This window comes from Cimex lectularius, unplaced genomic scaffold (assembly GCF_000648675.2).
Source record: "Cimex lectularius strain Harlan isolate CLEC.00 unplaced genomic scaffold, Clec_2.1 scaffold6, whole genome shotgun sequence".
NCBI classification, from domain to species: domain Eukaryota; kingdom Metazoa; phylum Arthropoda; class Insecta; order Hemiptera; family Cimicidae; genus Cimex; species Cimex lectularius.
The window spans coordinates 1,120,321-1,137,613 of NW_019392677.1; the positions used below are offsets into that span (position 1 = coordinate 1,120,321).

General features: G+C 32.6%; 1 protein-coding gene across 3 annotated transcripts in view; it reads left to right on the plus strand.

The window, feature by feature from the left end:
• The first annotated feature begins 873 nt into the window (after positions 1-873).
• Positions 874-17,293, plus strand: part of LOC106673751 (cyclic nucleotide-gated cation channel subunit A) — a 353,803-nt gene continuing 337,383 nt past the window's right edge. The window contains exons 1-2 of one of the 3 annotated variants that reach the window (XM_024225512.1): positions 874-1,108; positions 7,736-7,738. In XM_024225512.1, the coding sequence (XP_024081280.1) occupies positions 7,736-7,738 (3 nt within the window). In that variant the 5' untranslated portion in view covers positions 874-1,108. The remainder of the gene's footprint in view (positions 1,109-7,735; positions 7,739-17,293) is intronic. The other 2 variants (XM_024225513.1, XM_014405961.2) reach the window with 2 other exon arrangements.

Here is a 17,293-nt window from a genome sequence, read left to right on the forward strand (position 1 = left end):
ACATTGTTTGGTTTGACCGTGTTAATTATTTAAATGAATTATCTAAGGTCTTGGTTGAGATGAAAAAGCTAGTGTTACGAGAGGGATTCGAACCCAGGACCTTCGGCTCAATATGCCGCTGCTCTAACCACTTGAAGGCGCTCGTGACACCAGTTTTTTCATCTCAGCCAAGACCTTAGATAAAAAGTATAATCAATTTAAACAATCAAATTTTATGCCATTATAAGTGAGAGAAATAAGGATGATTCAAATTTTTCCCCTACGATTTTTTTCCCAAAAATAATAAAGTGGCGATAATTTTGAAAGCACTGTTCTAATTTACAAGAAACTTCACAAAGATTCAAAACCTTCCAAACTTCACGCAAAGAAGTTGTTTTTTTCGTCGATAGCTTGGATTGTAGTCTCAAAATCCAGTGACGTTTGCTCTCATTGTGAGTCTAGATTGTAATCAAGGTAGGCCACGTAGTCAGATTTGGGGGTGGGAATAAATGAATGAAATTGTGAGATTTGTCTTGGAGTGTGAATGTGACACGGTGGCGCTTGTTTCCATTGAGATCAATTTTCCATTGTTTACAGCCGTCTTCTTTAAATGAAATTGATCAGCAGATCTTCCGGAGCAACTGTAGGATAAGGGTCAAAGGTTAACACATAACTAAAATGACTATGCAATAACAGCTCAAAAGAAGCAATAAATCAGCTAATTATCTCCACATCATGATTCTCCCCGTCGGGCAAGGTTGTCGGCAGCACATTCGGCCTTATTTTATACAATGAGCATAAATCGTCGGCTGATGGCTCCGAGGCCTAATTGTATTTGTCGGGGGGGGGGCGGTCGGTGAGTCGGTGAGGGGTGGCGTGGGAGCAGCAGGAGTCCTCCGCCTCCAGTCTACCACCGCCCTTTGGCCCGTACTCTCTGCCATGTGTGCTCGGCACTTAACACGGTACGTCTGACCCGGCAAACTTTTCGTACATTCGCAGGACGCTCAAAACCGGCCAAGTAGATTTTGAGACAAGGTAAATTTAAATTTTTCCGGAGCTGGTAAAGTCAATCCGATTCGATTTTGACATTCCTCCTTCCCATGGACGACATCTGGATGTCGACTTTTTTGTAAGTAGTAAAACTTAGTTGTACTCAAAGTTTTACTTCGTGAACAAATTATCAGCTTAAGTCAGATTCTTCAAAAGTATAATTATTTGAAAAATACTGAAAACCACTTTCCTACCAAATAAATAATCAAAATAAGTAATAGTTTCACATTTTTAGTAATGTGTGGTGATTAGTGACCGTTAATCGATAATTATTCAGAAATCGTGAGATGCGGTCTGGTGTGATGTAGGTTTCAGAAAAACATTCTTTATCTTGCCAACGTTTCGATCTTTATTGAGATCATCTTCAGGGCTCAAAGTGTTTGTCTTCTCTGTAATTGTGCCATTCTTGCGTGTCAAGTTGAGAGTGCTCAATTGGCACAGAATGGTACAATTACAGAGAAGACAAACACTTTGAGCCCTGAAGATGATCTCAATAAAGATCGAAACGTTGGCACGATAAAGAAAATTTTTTTCTGAAACCTACATCACACCAGACCGCATCTCACGATTTCTGAATAATTTTTTAGTAATAGTTCAACTATTTCTCATTACGGTGCTTCTGATGTGACTTATTGTAAAATCAATCGGTTTGTGTAGTACCTCCATTGTATGAATAAATTATAAAATGAACCTTTTAAATAATGATTTAATGAAAAGAAATCCCATTCTTCTGTTAGTTCTTTCAACAGTTTCGATAACAACTATATATTATAAGGTTATTTTAATTTAATTGTTGATTCACTCATATTTTAAATTGCAATATTAAAACAAATTCACACAATAAACAATAAACTTTAGACAATTAAAAAAATCTAGCTCTGTATGAGGTGGAAATCTGTTAGATCGTATTAATTAATTTATAATAATATCTTTGAGATTTTTGGCTAAATTTATCACAATCATAAAATATGTTTTTTCTACATAATATAATAGGAAAATTATTTAAACAAAACTAGTATTTTATAAAATAGAAAAAACGTTGCAATAATTCAAATATTAAATAGGTTTTAGTTAACAATTATAACAAACTATTTAAAAATATTACCCTTTTTTAAATACAATTTAGACTATGAGAAAAGAACCCTCAGCCCAAATTTTCGTATAACATGATTATCACCTTAGCCGTTAAAACGCCCTTAAAAATTAATAATAATAATAATAATAATAACATGATTATCATCACGCAAATGTAAAATTTTTTTGAACACCAACTACTTATAACGTAAGAACTTTACTTTTTAAAGTATATATTACGCTTTTGAAAAATGTTTCGTTTCAGTAATTAAATTTTATGTTTTGGAAAGTTTAAGAAAACCCTACTTCAAAATTTGTAACAAACGGTAAAGAAGCAATTACGAAGTTTTTAAAACTACGCAAGAAAGTTATTCCAACGGATTATACAATTAGTTAAATTGTATAAAATGTGTTTTTAAAGTTTCTTTTAAATTAAAACATTCGTTACATTTTCTTGACGAGAAAACGATAGAAACCAATCCTGTGTTATTATAATGTTAACTTTTCTTAGTGAAAATAAGAAAATGCATTAAGAAGGAAAATATAAAGAATATGGCAAATTTGTTAATATTTAATAAATAAGACTGGAATGTACAGTATCAATACAGTCGAATTTGCCAGATTGTTGATTTTTATGATAATTTTTATTTAATTTTCTAGGCTTTTTCTTGATTTTCTTGTAATTATTATCGTTTTCCCATCGTTATGCTGAGGATCCTGCGCAAGGATATAATAGTGAAATGTACAGGATTTTCCTTCGCTGCTCCCCTTTCAGGTCGAGAAAATATTGACTTTGGTTCACATTGATTTCGTACAAAACGCTGTCATCCCGTGAACCGCTTTTTATATCTATTCTTCTAGAGATCTGTTCAATTCCATAAAAAATATTTACAACAGAAAACCTCAAGAAAAAATTCATACGTTGAAATCTTACCAGAAGAATTTCTAGCTTTGAAAATCTTGCTTTTTCTATTGCTTCTAACAACAATACAATAATTACAAGTATAATTATGTAAAAATTCAATTAATGGTTAGCTAAATTAAATTCATCTTTTGGTTCCAAAAATTAATAATTGTCAGTAAATATTTGTGCACGATGTATCTTATCATTACTATCTTATCATTCTTAGTTTCATTTAGATTAAAAAATGACATTTCATACTTACGAAAAACTACGCAAAATTCATTTGATTTTACTGCAATACTGTTTTAAAATACATTTGATATAAATTATGAATACAGTTAAATTAAATGGTTAGGATCAAGAAGTAATAACGTTAAAACCAAACAAGCACATGCGCATACTCAAACAAACAATATTTTTGTTTAATTTTTTCTTTTTCGTATTTTTTTATTCATAACATATTAGTTTATACAATAATTTACAAAACTACTTGCTATAATTTACTTAAAGTTGGAAAAATAAAATAAATTCAATATTGAAATGATTTACAATTACGTAAATATTAATATATATCAATAATAATATAAAATATTAAACTGCCGATTGTTTCTTGTGGAAACCAGAATGCTTTCCTCGGTATGAATGATAATTAATTTCATTAAGCTCCTCACTATTTTTTTTTTAACGAGGGTCCGCAACAGCAGAGGTCATATAAATCCCCAGGGTGCCGGTGTCTTTGAAAAAAAGCCCATTTGTAAGTATGTCGGGTTCGAATGCAGGGCCGCTGGATTCGAACCCGGGACCTTTACCTTACAGTGATGAGCGCCGTGTCAACGCCTAAACCGTTGCGGCCACTGATCCTTCTTCTCACTATTTTCTTGTTTTTACCATGAGTCCCTTTTTTATTACCGTAGTTTTAATTATTTTTTCTAAAATTTTAAATTTGGTTAAAGTAACTGACATTTAAAAGTACAAGGTAAAATAATTTTAGGCATTAAAATAGAATATGAATTTTAAATCATACCTTTCTGCTATTTCCCTACCATGATCTGTTTCAGTTAAAATTATGTATAGGAAAAAGTTATGAATTATGATGATGATGTGTGGATGCTAGGAAGGAGGATTTGGTAAATTTTCGCCTTTTGGCTTATTATACTTTTCTTAGTTTTTAGTTCAATTCAATTGGCACGATTCTTACTTTAAAAAGTAGTAAGTCATTGACTGTTATGCTGAATTTCTTTTCACCTGATCTATTTTTTATATGTGTAAAGATCTGTACATTGTAATAAGTATTAATTTATTGAAGTATACCTAGTTATTAATAATGAGCGTATAGATATTTTATTTTTGTAACATACTTTGGGAATATCTTCCTAAAATACAAGACACATTTTTAAACATAATGCAAAAATTGGTTTAACGGCTGAGAAGTTTTGAATAGAAAGAATAGGGTTATCATCGACATACATCGACGCAACAAAAAAGATTTTCTTAAAAGGATAAACTCTAATGTTAAATCATTACGAACCAGTGAAATCTATGAGGCAGAAGAAATTTGGGTTTCTGCGCTTGTGGCTTCCAGAGAAACGCCCTGGAAAAGCCTTTGACAAGAAAGAAAAAGGGGTGAAATAAAAAGCATTCGTCACAAAGGGCTCGTTTAGCCCAATGCCGGTTGAATTTGTCATTGGACGAACTACCGATTTTCCTTGCGCCGTCGGGCTTAAAAAGCAAATTTTAATGAACCGTCTCGTCGCGGAAAAAAAAAACGGCTTGGGGCAGGCCTCATGAAAATTTATAAGTGCCGACTGCTTCATTGTTACATGGGGAATGGCAAAGCGCCCGATATCAAGCGAGGCATATTTAAAATAAGGAATTCTGAAAACCAAGGTCTACTGCATTTAATATAAATTCAATTTATTTTCTTCATAGGGGGCAAACACATTTAAAATCTTTTTATAAAAACGTCACAATTCACAAAGTTGGCAGTTATTCAACGCAATTTACAAAAAAGTAACGTAAGTCTTGACAAGCCGACACAAAAAGATTTTTCAAGATACAGCGTTTTTAAGTTTAACATTTGGACATAATTTGGACTCCTCCATAAACTCTCAACACTTACAACAACGTGATGAATTTAAGTTATGTTTCATGACATGAAGAATGAAAATAAATTCAACTAAAAGCGTACAGATAAATTTTACCTTGCGGAAAAGTATCCGTCCACCAGAGCTTGAACCTTATTAACTTCCTCTGGCATCTTGTTCTTTCCATGGATAAACAAATCACTTGTATTTCCTACAAATGACTGAAAAGACAAGTAACAACCGACTTTATAAATTATTAAAAACACTACGGTCAAGCGAGACACAGACATAGAAAAGATTCAGGAATCCTGTGTTCTTTTGAGAGAAAAGATCTTTAGATCAGAAAAAGATCAGTAAAATCTTTCTTGAAACGAAGTCAGGCTTGATTCTTCGAAAAGGTGGACGTAATGAACATTTAATTGATTTTTTCAAAAGATTTTTTAAGTTTAATTTTGTCTTGCTTGTTTACTTTCTATTTCCATCAGTTATTTTGTTTTAATAGACATTTCAAAATCTTAATCACTATTTTGTTCAACAATTTGCAAAAACATCAAATTTTTAACATTTATCCGTTAATTTGACCTTGAAAAAAGTAAGTACTTTTTTTTTGGCGTTATGAACTATGCATATTAGCCATGGTGACAATTCTTATATGTGTGTTTCAAATGGGGGGGGGGTTATTGTGAAAAAAGGGGGAATCGAACCCACGACCGCGGCGTGAGAGTGTCTCATGCTAACCACTCGGCTACCGCGGTCCCCCAAGTTTGTTCAATGCTTTGATTACAATTGAGAATTTGAAGAGATGACATGTAGAATTGACCTTTGAAATTGACCTCCTAAAGTATAGACGTATGCAGTTCTCCCTGAATATCGCAAGAAAACGCGTGTTGGAGAGAGAAGAGTCAAAAAGAGAGAAACTGAGAGAAAGAGAGTGAGAGTGAGAGTGAGAGAGAGAGAGAGAGAAAGAGAGAGAGAGAGAGAGAGAGAGAGAGTGAGAAAGAGCGAAAGACATAGTATAGAGAGGCATAGAAAGAGCGAAAACTTTATACCCAACAAGTGAGTAATACATATAGTGAATGTGTGTTTTTTTTAGTGACCGATTGTTTAATAATCGTTGGATTCGTAAGGAGTTTAGAAAAACACTTTTCATTTTTTTGCCGACGTTTCGCCCTTTATTCGGGTCATCTTTAGGGCATAAAGTGTGGTGCTATTCTCGTGATGTCATATTTTACGATTACAATTTTTAATTAAACTAGCTTTTGCTGTAATGATAAACAAATCACAAAGTCAGTCATTGCTATTATGTTTACTGGATTTGGATAATCCTTGGTTTTCTCATGGACAATTGTAAGTTTTTTTTTCTTATTAGGGTTAGCAACAGCAGAGGTCATATAAACCCTCAGGGTGCTTTTGACCAACACGGTGTTTTTGAAAAAAAAAGCCCATTTGTAAGTATGTCGTGTTCGAATGCAGGGCCGCTGGATTCGAACCCGGGACGTTTACCTTACAGTGATGAGCGCCATGTCAACGTCTAAACCGTTGCGGCCACCGACGCCCCTCTCAATTGTAAGTTGCATGCTCAGGGGACCCAAGGGTATGTATGCCAAACGGAATCGCCAGAAACGTTGTATATCCAACCACACTTTATACTCTGAAGATGACCCGAATAAAGGTCGAAACGTCGGCAAAAAAATGAAAAAGGTGTTTTTCTAAACTACCTCATTCTTGACCACTCCTCACAAATCCAACAATTGGAAATGTGAATGTTCACTTTACGGCGCTCGAAACAACAGTTTCTGATAGTACAGATGTCGTGATGGTTTAGTATGCCATATCTACTCTGTTAATTCAGATTTAACTCGAAAAGAAATAATAATGTTTATTTTAATATAATATATAATTAGTTTATAGCAATGAATTAAAGATAGTTCGGTCAAATAAATCTAAGTATACATCTTTCTGTCAAACAAAATCGAAATTTGTAGAGATTGTGATAGAGAAAAGCGTTATTTGAAAGATAATTAAGTAGGTTGCTATTTTTAACATTCAAGGCTACATTGACAATAAACAGCAGTAGCACAAAATACAAGTTAATGAAATAGAAAAATATAGTGTGGGTAATGAAAGGTGCAAGATATTTTGATGAACAGTTTCGCAGGTATGGAGGTTATAGCAGTTAGAATGTCAACAAATAATAAAATGTGGTAAGTAGTACGTGAAACATATAGACCAAAATAAGCAATATAAATTTTGAATACAAACAAGAAAGGCGTGACGAGAGCAATACAAAAAATATTTTGAGGCAACAATATATAAACAACAAAAAAGAACATTTTGACAATTTCAAATAAGATGAATGCGAGGATTTACTGAAATAAAACGTTGATATATTCGGTGGGATCACCGAGGCCGTTTTTACTTATCAGCCGGTACCCTTTTTGAGATGAATCGGAAGCAGATTGTGCAAATAAGATTCGTTTTTCCAGACGGTTCTCGTCCAATACAGGTCCGTCAACCAGATCGATCCTCCTTCCAATCATTACGGGACTGCGAAATACGATTTCGTCTCAGCCCACACTCAAGGACTTTTTGACGTTTTCAGAGATTAACAATCAGGAGAAAATAAGCTTGAGGAAAATGAAAGATGGTCGCGGTTTTCATACTGCCTCAACGGAACCACATGACATTTGTTTTTCAAAATTCTTTCTCCTTCTATATTTCCTTCTATAATAATGATATATTTACCTGATGACTTTTCATGCTTCTGAGTGAGCGTAAACGTAATGAATTGTTTTGTATCTGTGAGATTAAGGAGTTAGCCAGTAGTATACTTCGTTCCATCCAATTAAGGTATATGCTTCTCCAATACTTATCGATCTCGGTTGACGCATCGGTTAATAGCTCGATCAAAATCCGTTAAGCCAAGAAATTGAGCTTCCCTAAGGTAATATCAGTGGAAGGAGGTAAAAACCAATTCCAGAGATTGGAATTCGCCAGACGAAAGGCGTTATTAAAGAGATTCAGGCTGAAGAATTGCCCATTTTAAACGGTAAATGCAAAATTCCAAACTGAAAGCCTACACGGCATAAATATTGAAGACATTTATTTAGAAGGTGTCTTATAGTTGTATGAAAATTGAATTTGTACGTTAAGAAACGTTCAGTACAGGGTATCAATATTTCAGAAGGTTATCTTACATGCCAAATTGGATTAAAAATACCTTATTGTTCAAAGCCTCATTCTCAATGATCAAGCTCTTTCATTTTCCAGGTTATTTCAATGTTTCACAACTTGAAGCCATAAAGCCTCGTAAAATCGTAAATCTACTGTTCGTTTTGTTATAACAATGGATATAAACACGCTATGAGATTCAATTTTTTATTGTAAACTTAAGCAAACAAATTAAATTTCTTAGAAGGTAAACTTTTACTAAGATTTTCTTGTCTCTGTAAATATTGACAAATATGGCGCTTATTAACGAACATCTAGCACATGTGATTAATTTTTCAAACGTCAATACCATTGTCAAATTAGGTTCAATTGCGAAAAATTTGATGTTTTGCTCACGAATAGTTAAAAAAATTAATCATTAAGATCTTGAAACTTTGATTAAACATAATTAAATTAATAAAAAGTAAAAAAAAAAGATTCTTTGGTACAAAATTGAACATAAGAGTAAAGAAGTTTCAAATTAAATTAAATCCATTATATTTAGTCGTCTATTGACCAAATTACTTCTTTCAATTAGTCTTGAATTAATCTTGAGCTCAAGTGCAGCAGTATTTAGCCGAAGGTCGTGGGTTCGAATCCCGCTCGTGGCACTAACGTTTTCATTTCAACTAAAACCTTACATAAAAATTCACTAATTTCGTGGTCCGCTTGACCAATTGAAAAATAGCAAAAAGGAGGGAAAACTCATAAGGTGGGATTGAGATAGGATTGAAGTTGATGTCCGAGTGGATCGAGGTCACGATAGCTCAAGTGGTAGAGCAGCGGCGTATCTAGCCGAAGATCGTGGGTTCGAATCCCGCTCGTGCCATTAACTTTTTTTCATCTCAACTAAAAACCTTAATTAATCTTACATAAAAAGATTAATTAATTGAATTAAATTAAATGTTTAAAATGTTCGTCTGTTTGAAGAATACGAGTGATATCTTCTCCTGACAGGCATAGAAAAAGGATTCAGGAGTATTACAAGGATTATTGTAACCTTAAGAAACAAAAAAAAATTACTTAAAACATAAATTTTTCGAGGTTGCAAAGTTCTTGTCTAAAGTTTAAGTACGATTTTCTAAGTTCTGAAGATACTGAGAGATATGGAGATGTACCTATTAATGTGCATTTAAAACATTCACGTAATCTTACAAATGTAAGTTATCACAAATTTAATTGATAAATTTAAATACAAAAAGCAAATAGATTTTTGGGTTAAAAGCGGTTAAAACAGTCATTAAGATTTTTAAACTTTAACAAATAATTAAAATAATAAAAAATTAGTATATAACTTGATAAAAAACAAGTTTCTAAAAATAAACGATGTTATGCTTGTTTCTTCTTTAATTTAATTTAATTTTATTAATATTTTAGTTTTTCAGGATTACATTAAAAATTAAAAAATTAATGTTGTAAAAGGTTGTTAGCTTCAAAAGTGAAATATCTCGTTTACAATAAAGAATCAGACGCTAAATTGACACTGATGCTTACTGATCTTTGCGAAATTACGTACATGTGTTAAAAGCTCATTAGTAGAGGAAATGTTTCTGTAAGACCTATATCTGTCAGTATTTATAAAGCCAAGTAACTCTTACTTAACATTGAGATAAGGACTACGGAAACTTGTAAATTTCTAGGTTCTAAGTTATTTTGTATTTTGTTTGCTTAAGTTTACAGTAAAATTAGATCTCAAAGGTTTTAATTGCTCTTATCATTGATGTAATGAGCAGTAGGTTTAAGATTTCGTGAGATTTGGGGGCCTTTATGGAATCAAGTTTTGAAAGGTCTGGTGAAAGGTAACTTAAAAAGTGAAATATCCCGTTTACAATTGAGAATCAGATTTTGAACAATAAGGTCTTTTTAATCCAATATGTAAGAACCATCTGGAGTATTGATATCCTATATGAGAAAACTTTTTTCATTATTTTTGGTATGTTTTTTATTTTATTTTTTACTAGTGGTTGTTGAAGACTTTTGATAACAAAAGACGTTTTAGTCCATGGACATAGAAGGAGACAAAACAAGCAAAAAAATATATTTTATTATTTAATAATTAGCAAATTTCATTTGTCTTTCTATTGCCAGCATTGTATTAAGAAAAACAGCTTTAACTCAAAATAATACCTTTTTCAACACGATAAAAATACGTTTTCGATTGGCCAATTCGGCTGAGAGCTCTTCTTCTGAGTTAGACGAACTTCGTAAGCAGGAAAGAGGATGCCCAGTCATGCTCGCATAAGAATAGCAATGCGCCTGACTCTTCGGGACGTTTTTTCTCCCAAACAAGCCACTTTTATACTCACGATGATCTAAAATAAAACCAGAAAATGGATTTGTGTTTCCTTATCGCATATTAAATACATTGACAGAATTTCCGTCCCAAGGGAGAATCGTCATCAGTTAGACAAGTCCCTTCATTCGGAAAACGTTCAGAAAAACGATCTAATTTATTCATCAGGTTATATGAAATTAAATAATTAAATTAAATTTTGTTGTATTATTTTTTAGGTCTCTTCGTCGTTCTACGGCAACTGATTCTTATTACTGTATGAGAAAATATGATTGCACTGCATTAAAACGTACAATTTTTTACCCAGATGTAAATAAATGGATATAGCAATAGCACGTTATTTTGTGGGCTTAAGGGAGAGAGTTAAGGAAAAGAGAGGTGGACTGAAGATAGTGGGCTTGTTATTACGGCGCTCGAAGCAACAGTTCTGGACGTAGCCGAAGTCGTGATGGTTAGTATTCTACGACATGTATAAACTTCCAATGAAGGCAATGTAAGCACATAAATCACCCTGAGATTTTCTATTTTACGGGAACATCTGGTTTTACATAAATCAACAGGGTCAGAAGTACAATAATATAAAAGATAAAAAACGAAATCAACAAAAATAAAGATTTTCTTTTTTGAATACAATTTTTTTAATGTTCAAATTGGCATATAACAAGAAGTAATGTCCTTACTAGATGTAATGACAGTTTCGATCCTTTTTGGCATAATCATAAACGTTTTCAGCCCCCTTTAGCATTTAGCAATAGTAGCAGAGCTTTTTTTAACGTAAGATTACAGTCCCGATTTATTGACGGTCAATCAAGAGTCAGGATAGATGCGATTTCTATGTTGGCTTATGTGCCATTATTTGCACTATTGCAATTTACACATTATTATGAAATGGTACTACATGGTCTTGTGGGATCAACTATATAAAGTCATTCATGGCCATTTTTTGGATTGGTATCAACCTGGTACATAATGATTATTTGGAGGTCGTGAGATGCAGTCTGGTGTGACGTAGGTTTTAGCAAAACGTTTTCTTTATCGTGCCAACGTTTCGAACTTTATTGAGATCATCTTCAGGGCTCAAAGTGTTTGTTTTCCGTGTGGATGTGTCATTCTTGTCTGTCGTGTTGAGACCTTTTTTCAAGTGTAACTATTTCCACTATCGTGATTCAGGTTTTCTTCAGAAACCTTCTCGGTCATATGGATGGTTTAGGCTCACTCATTCTGTTCGGTGAATAGGACTTTTTCCTTTCCTCTTTCACGGGTTTTCTTGATCTAATGTTTCTTTCAGTCTTCTTCTAAAACACATTGAGCTACTCAAAATAAACGGAAATGGTTTGTGACTGGGATTGCTAATCAGTTACTCATTAGTGACGCCCATTTACACACGAAGTTACGAAAAGGTAGAAATTAGTAGTTTCTTCAGTGAAATATGGAAGGAATATCATCTTTGTTCCTTGACAGTCATAATTCCAGCGATGATTCACGCGAAAAAGCTGCCATATTACTGAACTACCATCACGACATAAGAGAAAGAATATGAAGAAGGTTTTGCATTCATGCATTTTTACAACTTCATGCCCTTTCATTCTCGCCTTTCTTCATCTAATCAGGAAGTGTAAAATTGTATAAAACTGATTTTGTAAATTTCAAAGTAATAGGTTCACCTGTTGATCGTCCATCTTGAAAATCTCCGAACCTGAGCATCTTCGGTCCTTAGTGACTCGTCAGCCGAGTTACGTGGAACTTATTAGTAACGCGTGCTAACTCGAGTAACTAATCAGTTTTTAGCTCCATGTGTCGACGGCCTAACAGTTGACTATTGAATTGATATCCTTTGAATATTAACTATCAGGATTTTAATATCAGAAGCTGTTCAAATATGGTTAATTGCTTCTATTTTAACACAACGGTCGTCTGCGGTACTGGATATTCTAGAAAGCTCTGAACTTAATAATTTAAGTTGCCATTTAATTGACGAACATTTTATGCTAATGTACTGATTGACTTGATTACTGGATGTGAAATTTTTTTTGCAATACTTACGTTTATAAATTTGAATTATTAATTTCAGACATCATTCAAATGTTAAAAAAAAACTTTGTGTAAGATCACACAATATTATTCCCGCCTATTGAAGAAAGACATTTTAGTGATTTTACTGTGTGGTTTTATGAGTTTTAATAGCCGGAATATTGCCCTTCAGGAATGTACTGATTAAAATTCATTAGAGGCTGTTTTGTGGTGAATACCATCACACGACCACATCAATCGCAATCAACTAATCCTTGAGTCTTCGAATCACACCCGGACAACATTTGAATATAGTTCAACGTTTTACAAGTTGAATCGGAATTTCAATAATCGACAGTCGTTAGCGTTCCGACAAGTAATATTGATAATTCACTTCAGAAGAATAAGTGTGGCAGTCCTAGACGAACCTCATTTACCATGTACCAAGATAAATTTTATCATTAAAGGTACTGATCAGTAATGATGCTCCTGGTATAAGTAAGCAATTTTACAACATACACACACTTATACAGTGTCCTTTTTAGAATTTCTGAATTTCTCTTGAACCAATGAGGCTAAAAAAATTACGTGTGTAGTATTTTTCAGTCTAGTTTCAAATTTTTACCTTTTTTTTGTAGAAAAATTATACAGGGTACCTCAGGACCAGATCAACTTTAAAATTTCAAATACGACCCTATACATCCTGTCACATCATTTTAAAGGATTTTTTACGCTGAAAACAATGGTGCAATCTGAATTTAAATTAATCAAAAATGACAATGTTATGGGGAAGAGTTTGAAAAACGCATTTCGTTTGTTTCATTGTTAATTCCAATCATTTTATTTTTCACTAAGGTTTTTTTTTTTATTATTATTATTTTTTTTTATTACAATCTGCAATTATTATTTACAACATGTAATTTGCGGATACATGAACAACTATATATATATGTACAACTATTTACATTGAGGGGAGAAAATAGTCAGTGCTATCCTCCCTCTTCACTTTTTTTTTTTTTTTTTTTTTTTTTTTTTTTTTTTTTTTTTTTTTTTTTTTTTTTTTTTTTTTTTTTTTTTTTNATGAGGAGTGAAGGTTTCTTGGAGATGTCGAGCAAATGTATCGGCTTTTTCTTGGTCAGATTTGGCCCATGATCCATCTTCTCGATGGAGGGGAAAGGATAGGAAGTGGTGTTTTAGGATTCTTCTCGTTTCACTAAGGTAAACGTCAGTTATAATCAGAGTCCCGAAATCCCTGGACAAGATGGAAGCGATACGGCTCCAAATTGTAAGTCCGGAGTACATTTCTAATTTTATTTTCTGAAAAACCTAAAACCCTTCCAACATTTCGGAGAGAGGAATTTGGATTTTTGCAAACGTACAGTAAAATAGTCAGCTCCTCGTCGAAATTACGCTGCTGGTTACATGGTGACGGAACAGCAACTGATCCGTATCTCCTCCAACACAAATAAACTTTTTGTGCTTTTCCGGAGCTTTCTGGGGGAAATTTCTGTACAAGTTAACTACACGACGCGCAATACCACCAATAAGTAGTACTTATTGACTCGCTTTTGATCGTAAAAATCTGCTCTTTGGTTCATTTTTAATGGAATACTGAATGTAACGAATGGGTACTATTGTAAAATTTATTTACTTCCAGGAATTAAGATTCGCTCTCATCATGCGATTATGACAAACAATGATAGAATGTAGACAATAAAGGCAATTAATTGTGACTTTAGTGAAGAACGAGATTTTTGAAATTTTGAAATTAACGAAACAAACGAAATGCTTTTTTTTTTTTACTTTCTGCCATAACTATATTTTTTGAACGATATAAAATCCGATTTTACATTGTTTTCAGCGTAAAATTTTTCGAAATGGTAAGGGTTACAGGGTCGTATTTGAAATTTTGAAGTTATCTGGGCCTGAGGTACCCTGTATACTTTAAAAAAAATTAAATATTTATTTTTTTTATAGCGTCATTGGCTCAAGAGAAATTCAGCCGGGCCATGTAAAAAGGACACCCTGTATATATTTTTTCGTTGAAATCATACCATGGTTCATCATCATGGTTTGATATCAAATAAATATAACAAAGAAAAACCTCCTTTTCTCTCTCACACACACTTTCTATTTTTCTCTCTTACCCTCTTTTTTCTCCCTTTCTCTTTAAAAAATTCTTCGTTTCGAAAGAATTAACACGGTTATTTGCGAAACAATTCCAGCTTCAGTAAAATGCCTTATAATTTGCAAAATTACTATGTTTTCATTTCACTCAATAATAATAATAATTATTAATCCGCACGAAAGAAAATTATTCGAGTATATAAAAATATTTATTTACAAAAAAATCAGATAAGTTTAGTATCACTTAAAAAATACACAGATCTTATACATTGATCAATTCCTGACTACTTACACAAAAACGAACAATACTTCACAAATAAGATATAATGGCTTCTTACATTAAAAAAAGTGAAAAACTAGTTTGTAAGATCAAATAGTTTCTTAATTTGCATATATGCATTTTATTATTGTATATATACGTCAAGTCATTTGAGGAGTCTAAGTATTTTATTAACGAAAAATATAAATAATTGAACAAAAACAGTATCTGGCATGTAATAGAAATATTCACTAGGGACGGAATAAAAAAAAAATAAATAAAGGAAAAGCCTGTATTACGTGCATTTACAAACCAAGTTAAAAGCTATTCAGTTGGCTGACCAAACAGGATTTGCAGGTGGATCAGGTTTGTAGATGCAGATCCAAAAAACGTGAGCTTTTCGTTGGAAAGATAGGGGCACACACAAAGAAAATGTCAAATTGAATTTAACGCGCTATCAGTCAAAGGCAAAGTTTTTCGTCGTCAAATCGTATTTTCCTGAGGTTCAGATAAAGTGTAAAATTTTTAGCACAGTATACTCTTATTTGACATAGTCTATTTTTAATAGCACGGTCAAAAATAAATATCTATTCTTCCTGTTGTTTTTGCTACAAATCTGTGGAATAAAATTAATTGTATTTTGACTTCCCGATCTAATATAACGAGGGGACGACCAGTATGGTGGGTCACGGATTTGGACCAAACTTTTTTTGATAAATCTACACTCCAAAATACCGGACAGGTATCCGCCACTTCATCTGAGTAGGCCCTGGTTTCGGCTTAATTTTTTTTTAAAAGTTGAAATTTCCCGTTTTTTAATATTTTTATTTCGACGTTCTATAATCAATTGTATAGACTAGAATCAATTGTACAGCATTTTTTATGTAGATTACAATAGAAATGTAGTAAAAATTATAAAAAATTATCCATCACCAAAAAATTATTAAAAATATGGTACTTGGTAAAAAGCTACGTTCCTTTTCGTTCAAATGGTAAGTCTGACGTTAAAATCCTTTTAGCGGTTTTTGTAAAACCTTCTTAAAAATCGGTAACGTTTTAGGGATTCAAAAATTGATAAATTTAAATTGAAACAAAATTTTACTTAGGATCTCTAGAGGTGTTAAAACGTAAGTTCCTATTAGTTAATAAAAAAAAATCATCGGGAACATTATGACCTAGTTTACTTGAAAAATGTTTGATTTTTGGAAATGTTTTGGTTATTGATAAACATTGAGAGCTTTTACAATATTTTTATTGCAACCTACATAAAAAATGCTGTAAAGTGTTGTATTCGTATAGTTACTTTGAACAAGTAAAATTGCGAAATGAAAATATTTAAAAAATGAAAAAATTCGACTTTTACTTTTTGCGAAACCCGTTCACAAGAATCCACTATTTGGATTCCAAGTTGTCCAATATTTTGGAGTGTAAAATCACCAAAAAAAGGCCCAAATCCGTAAACCTGGTTGTTTCCTTGTAAGCTTTCTTTCCAAAGGAATACATTTATGTTTTTATGGCAATATTTTTGAAATTATCCACGAATAACCTAGATCTTAACACGGTTTGTAAAAAAACAAACAAATTCAAATTCAAGCTAAGCTTCAAAACTTTATGGCCATCAGTAGGGCAAAACAATCTTACAAATATGTGCAAATTGACATAATTAAGTTTTTAATGAATGGGTTCAATTTTTTTTTGCAGATAGACTAATTCCTAATCTTGCCAAGAATCTAACCCTTTTTTAAATTATTGTGGTTGAAGAAATTATAAAACAAGATCTTTTAGGGTTTAGGCCCATTGGCTTTGGGTTGAGGTATTTATGATATTTCAGATTGATCAGTTTATCAGTAGTTTAGGTATTTTTGAGTACTGACATAAAATTTTGTTAGAGAGAACTATCTGCTCAACAATTTTTCATAAAATGTTTAATTTCGTACGGCTTACCAAAAATTTTAATTTGTTAACACAACACTTATATACAATTAATATCATATCAATTCCAAGAATATATTGATTTTGTTTTAATAAATGTTTAATATTATAATTTTAAGCACCTGCCTAATTCATAAAGTTTTTCTCTCATAATTTAAGTGATCTTGATTTAGAGAAAAGTGTTAAAAACTAATAGTTTTAGAACATTCTGAAGCATGCAGTGTAAAATTAGGCATACCGACGAACCAAGTTTCACCGTGATGCTGCCCAACGTCACAACAATTTTGCAACTTGCGCTTAAACTTTCGTTCTCAATTAGCGGTAGTTACTCAGCTTTATCCCGGGCAAATAACTATTTCTTGAAGCCAACT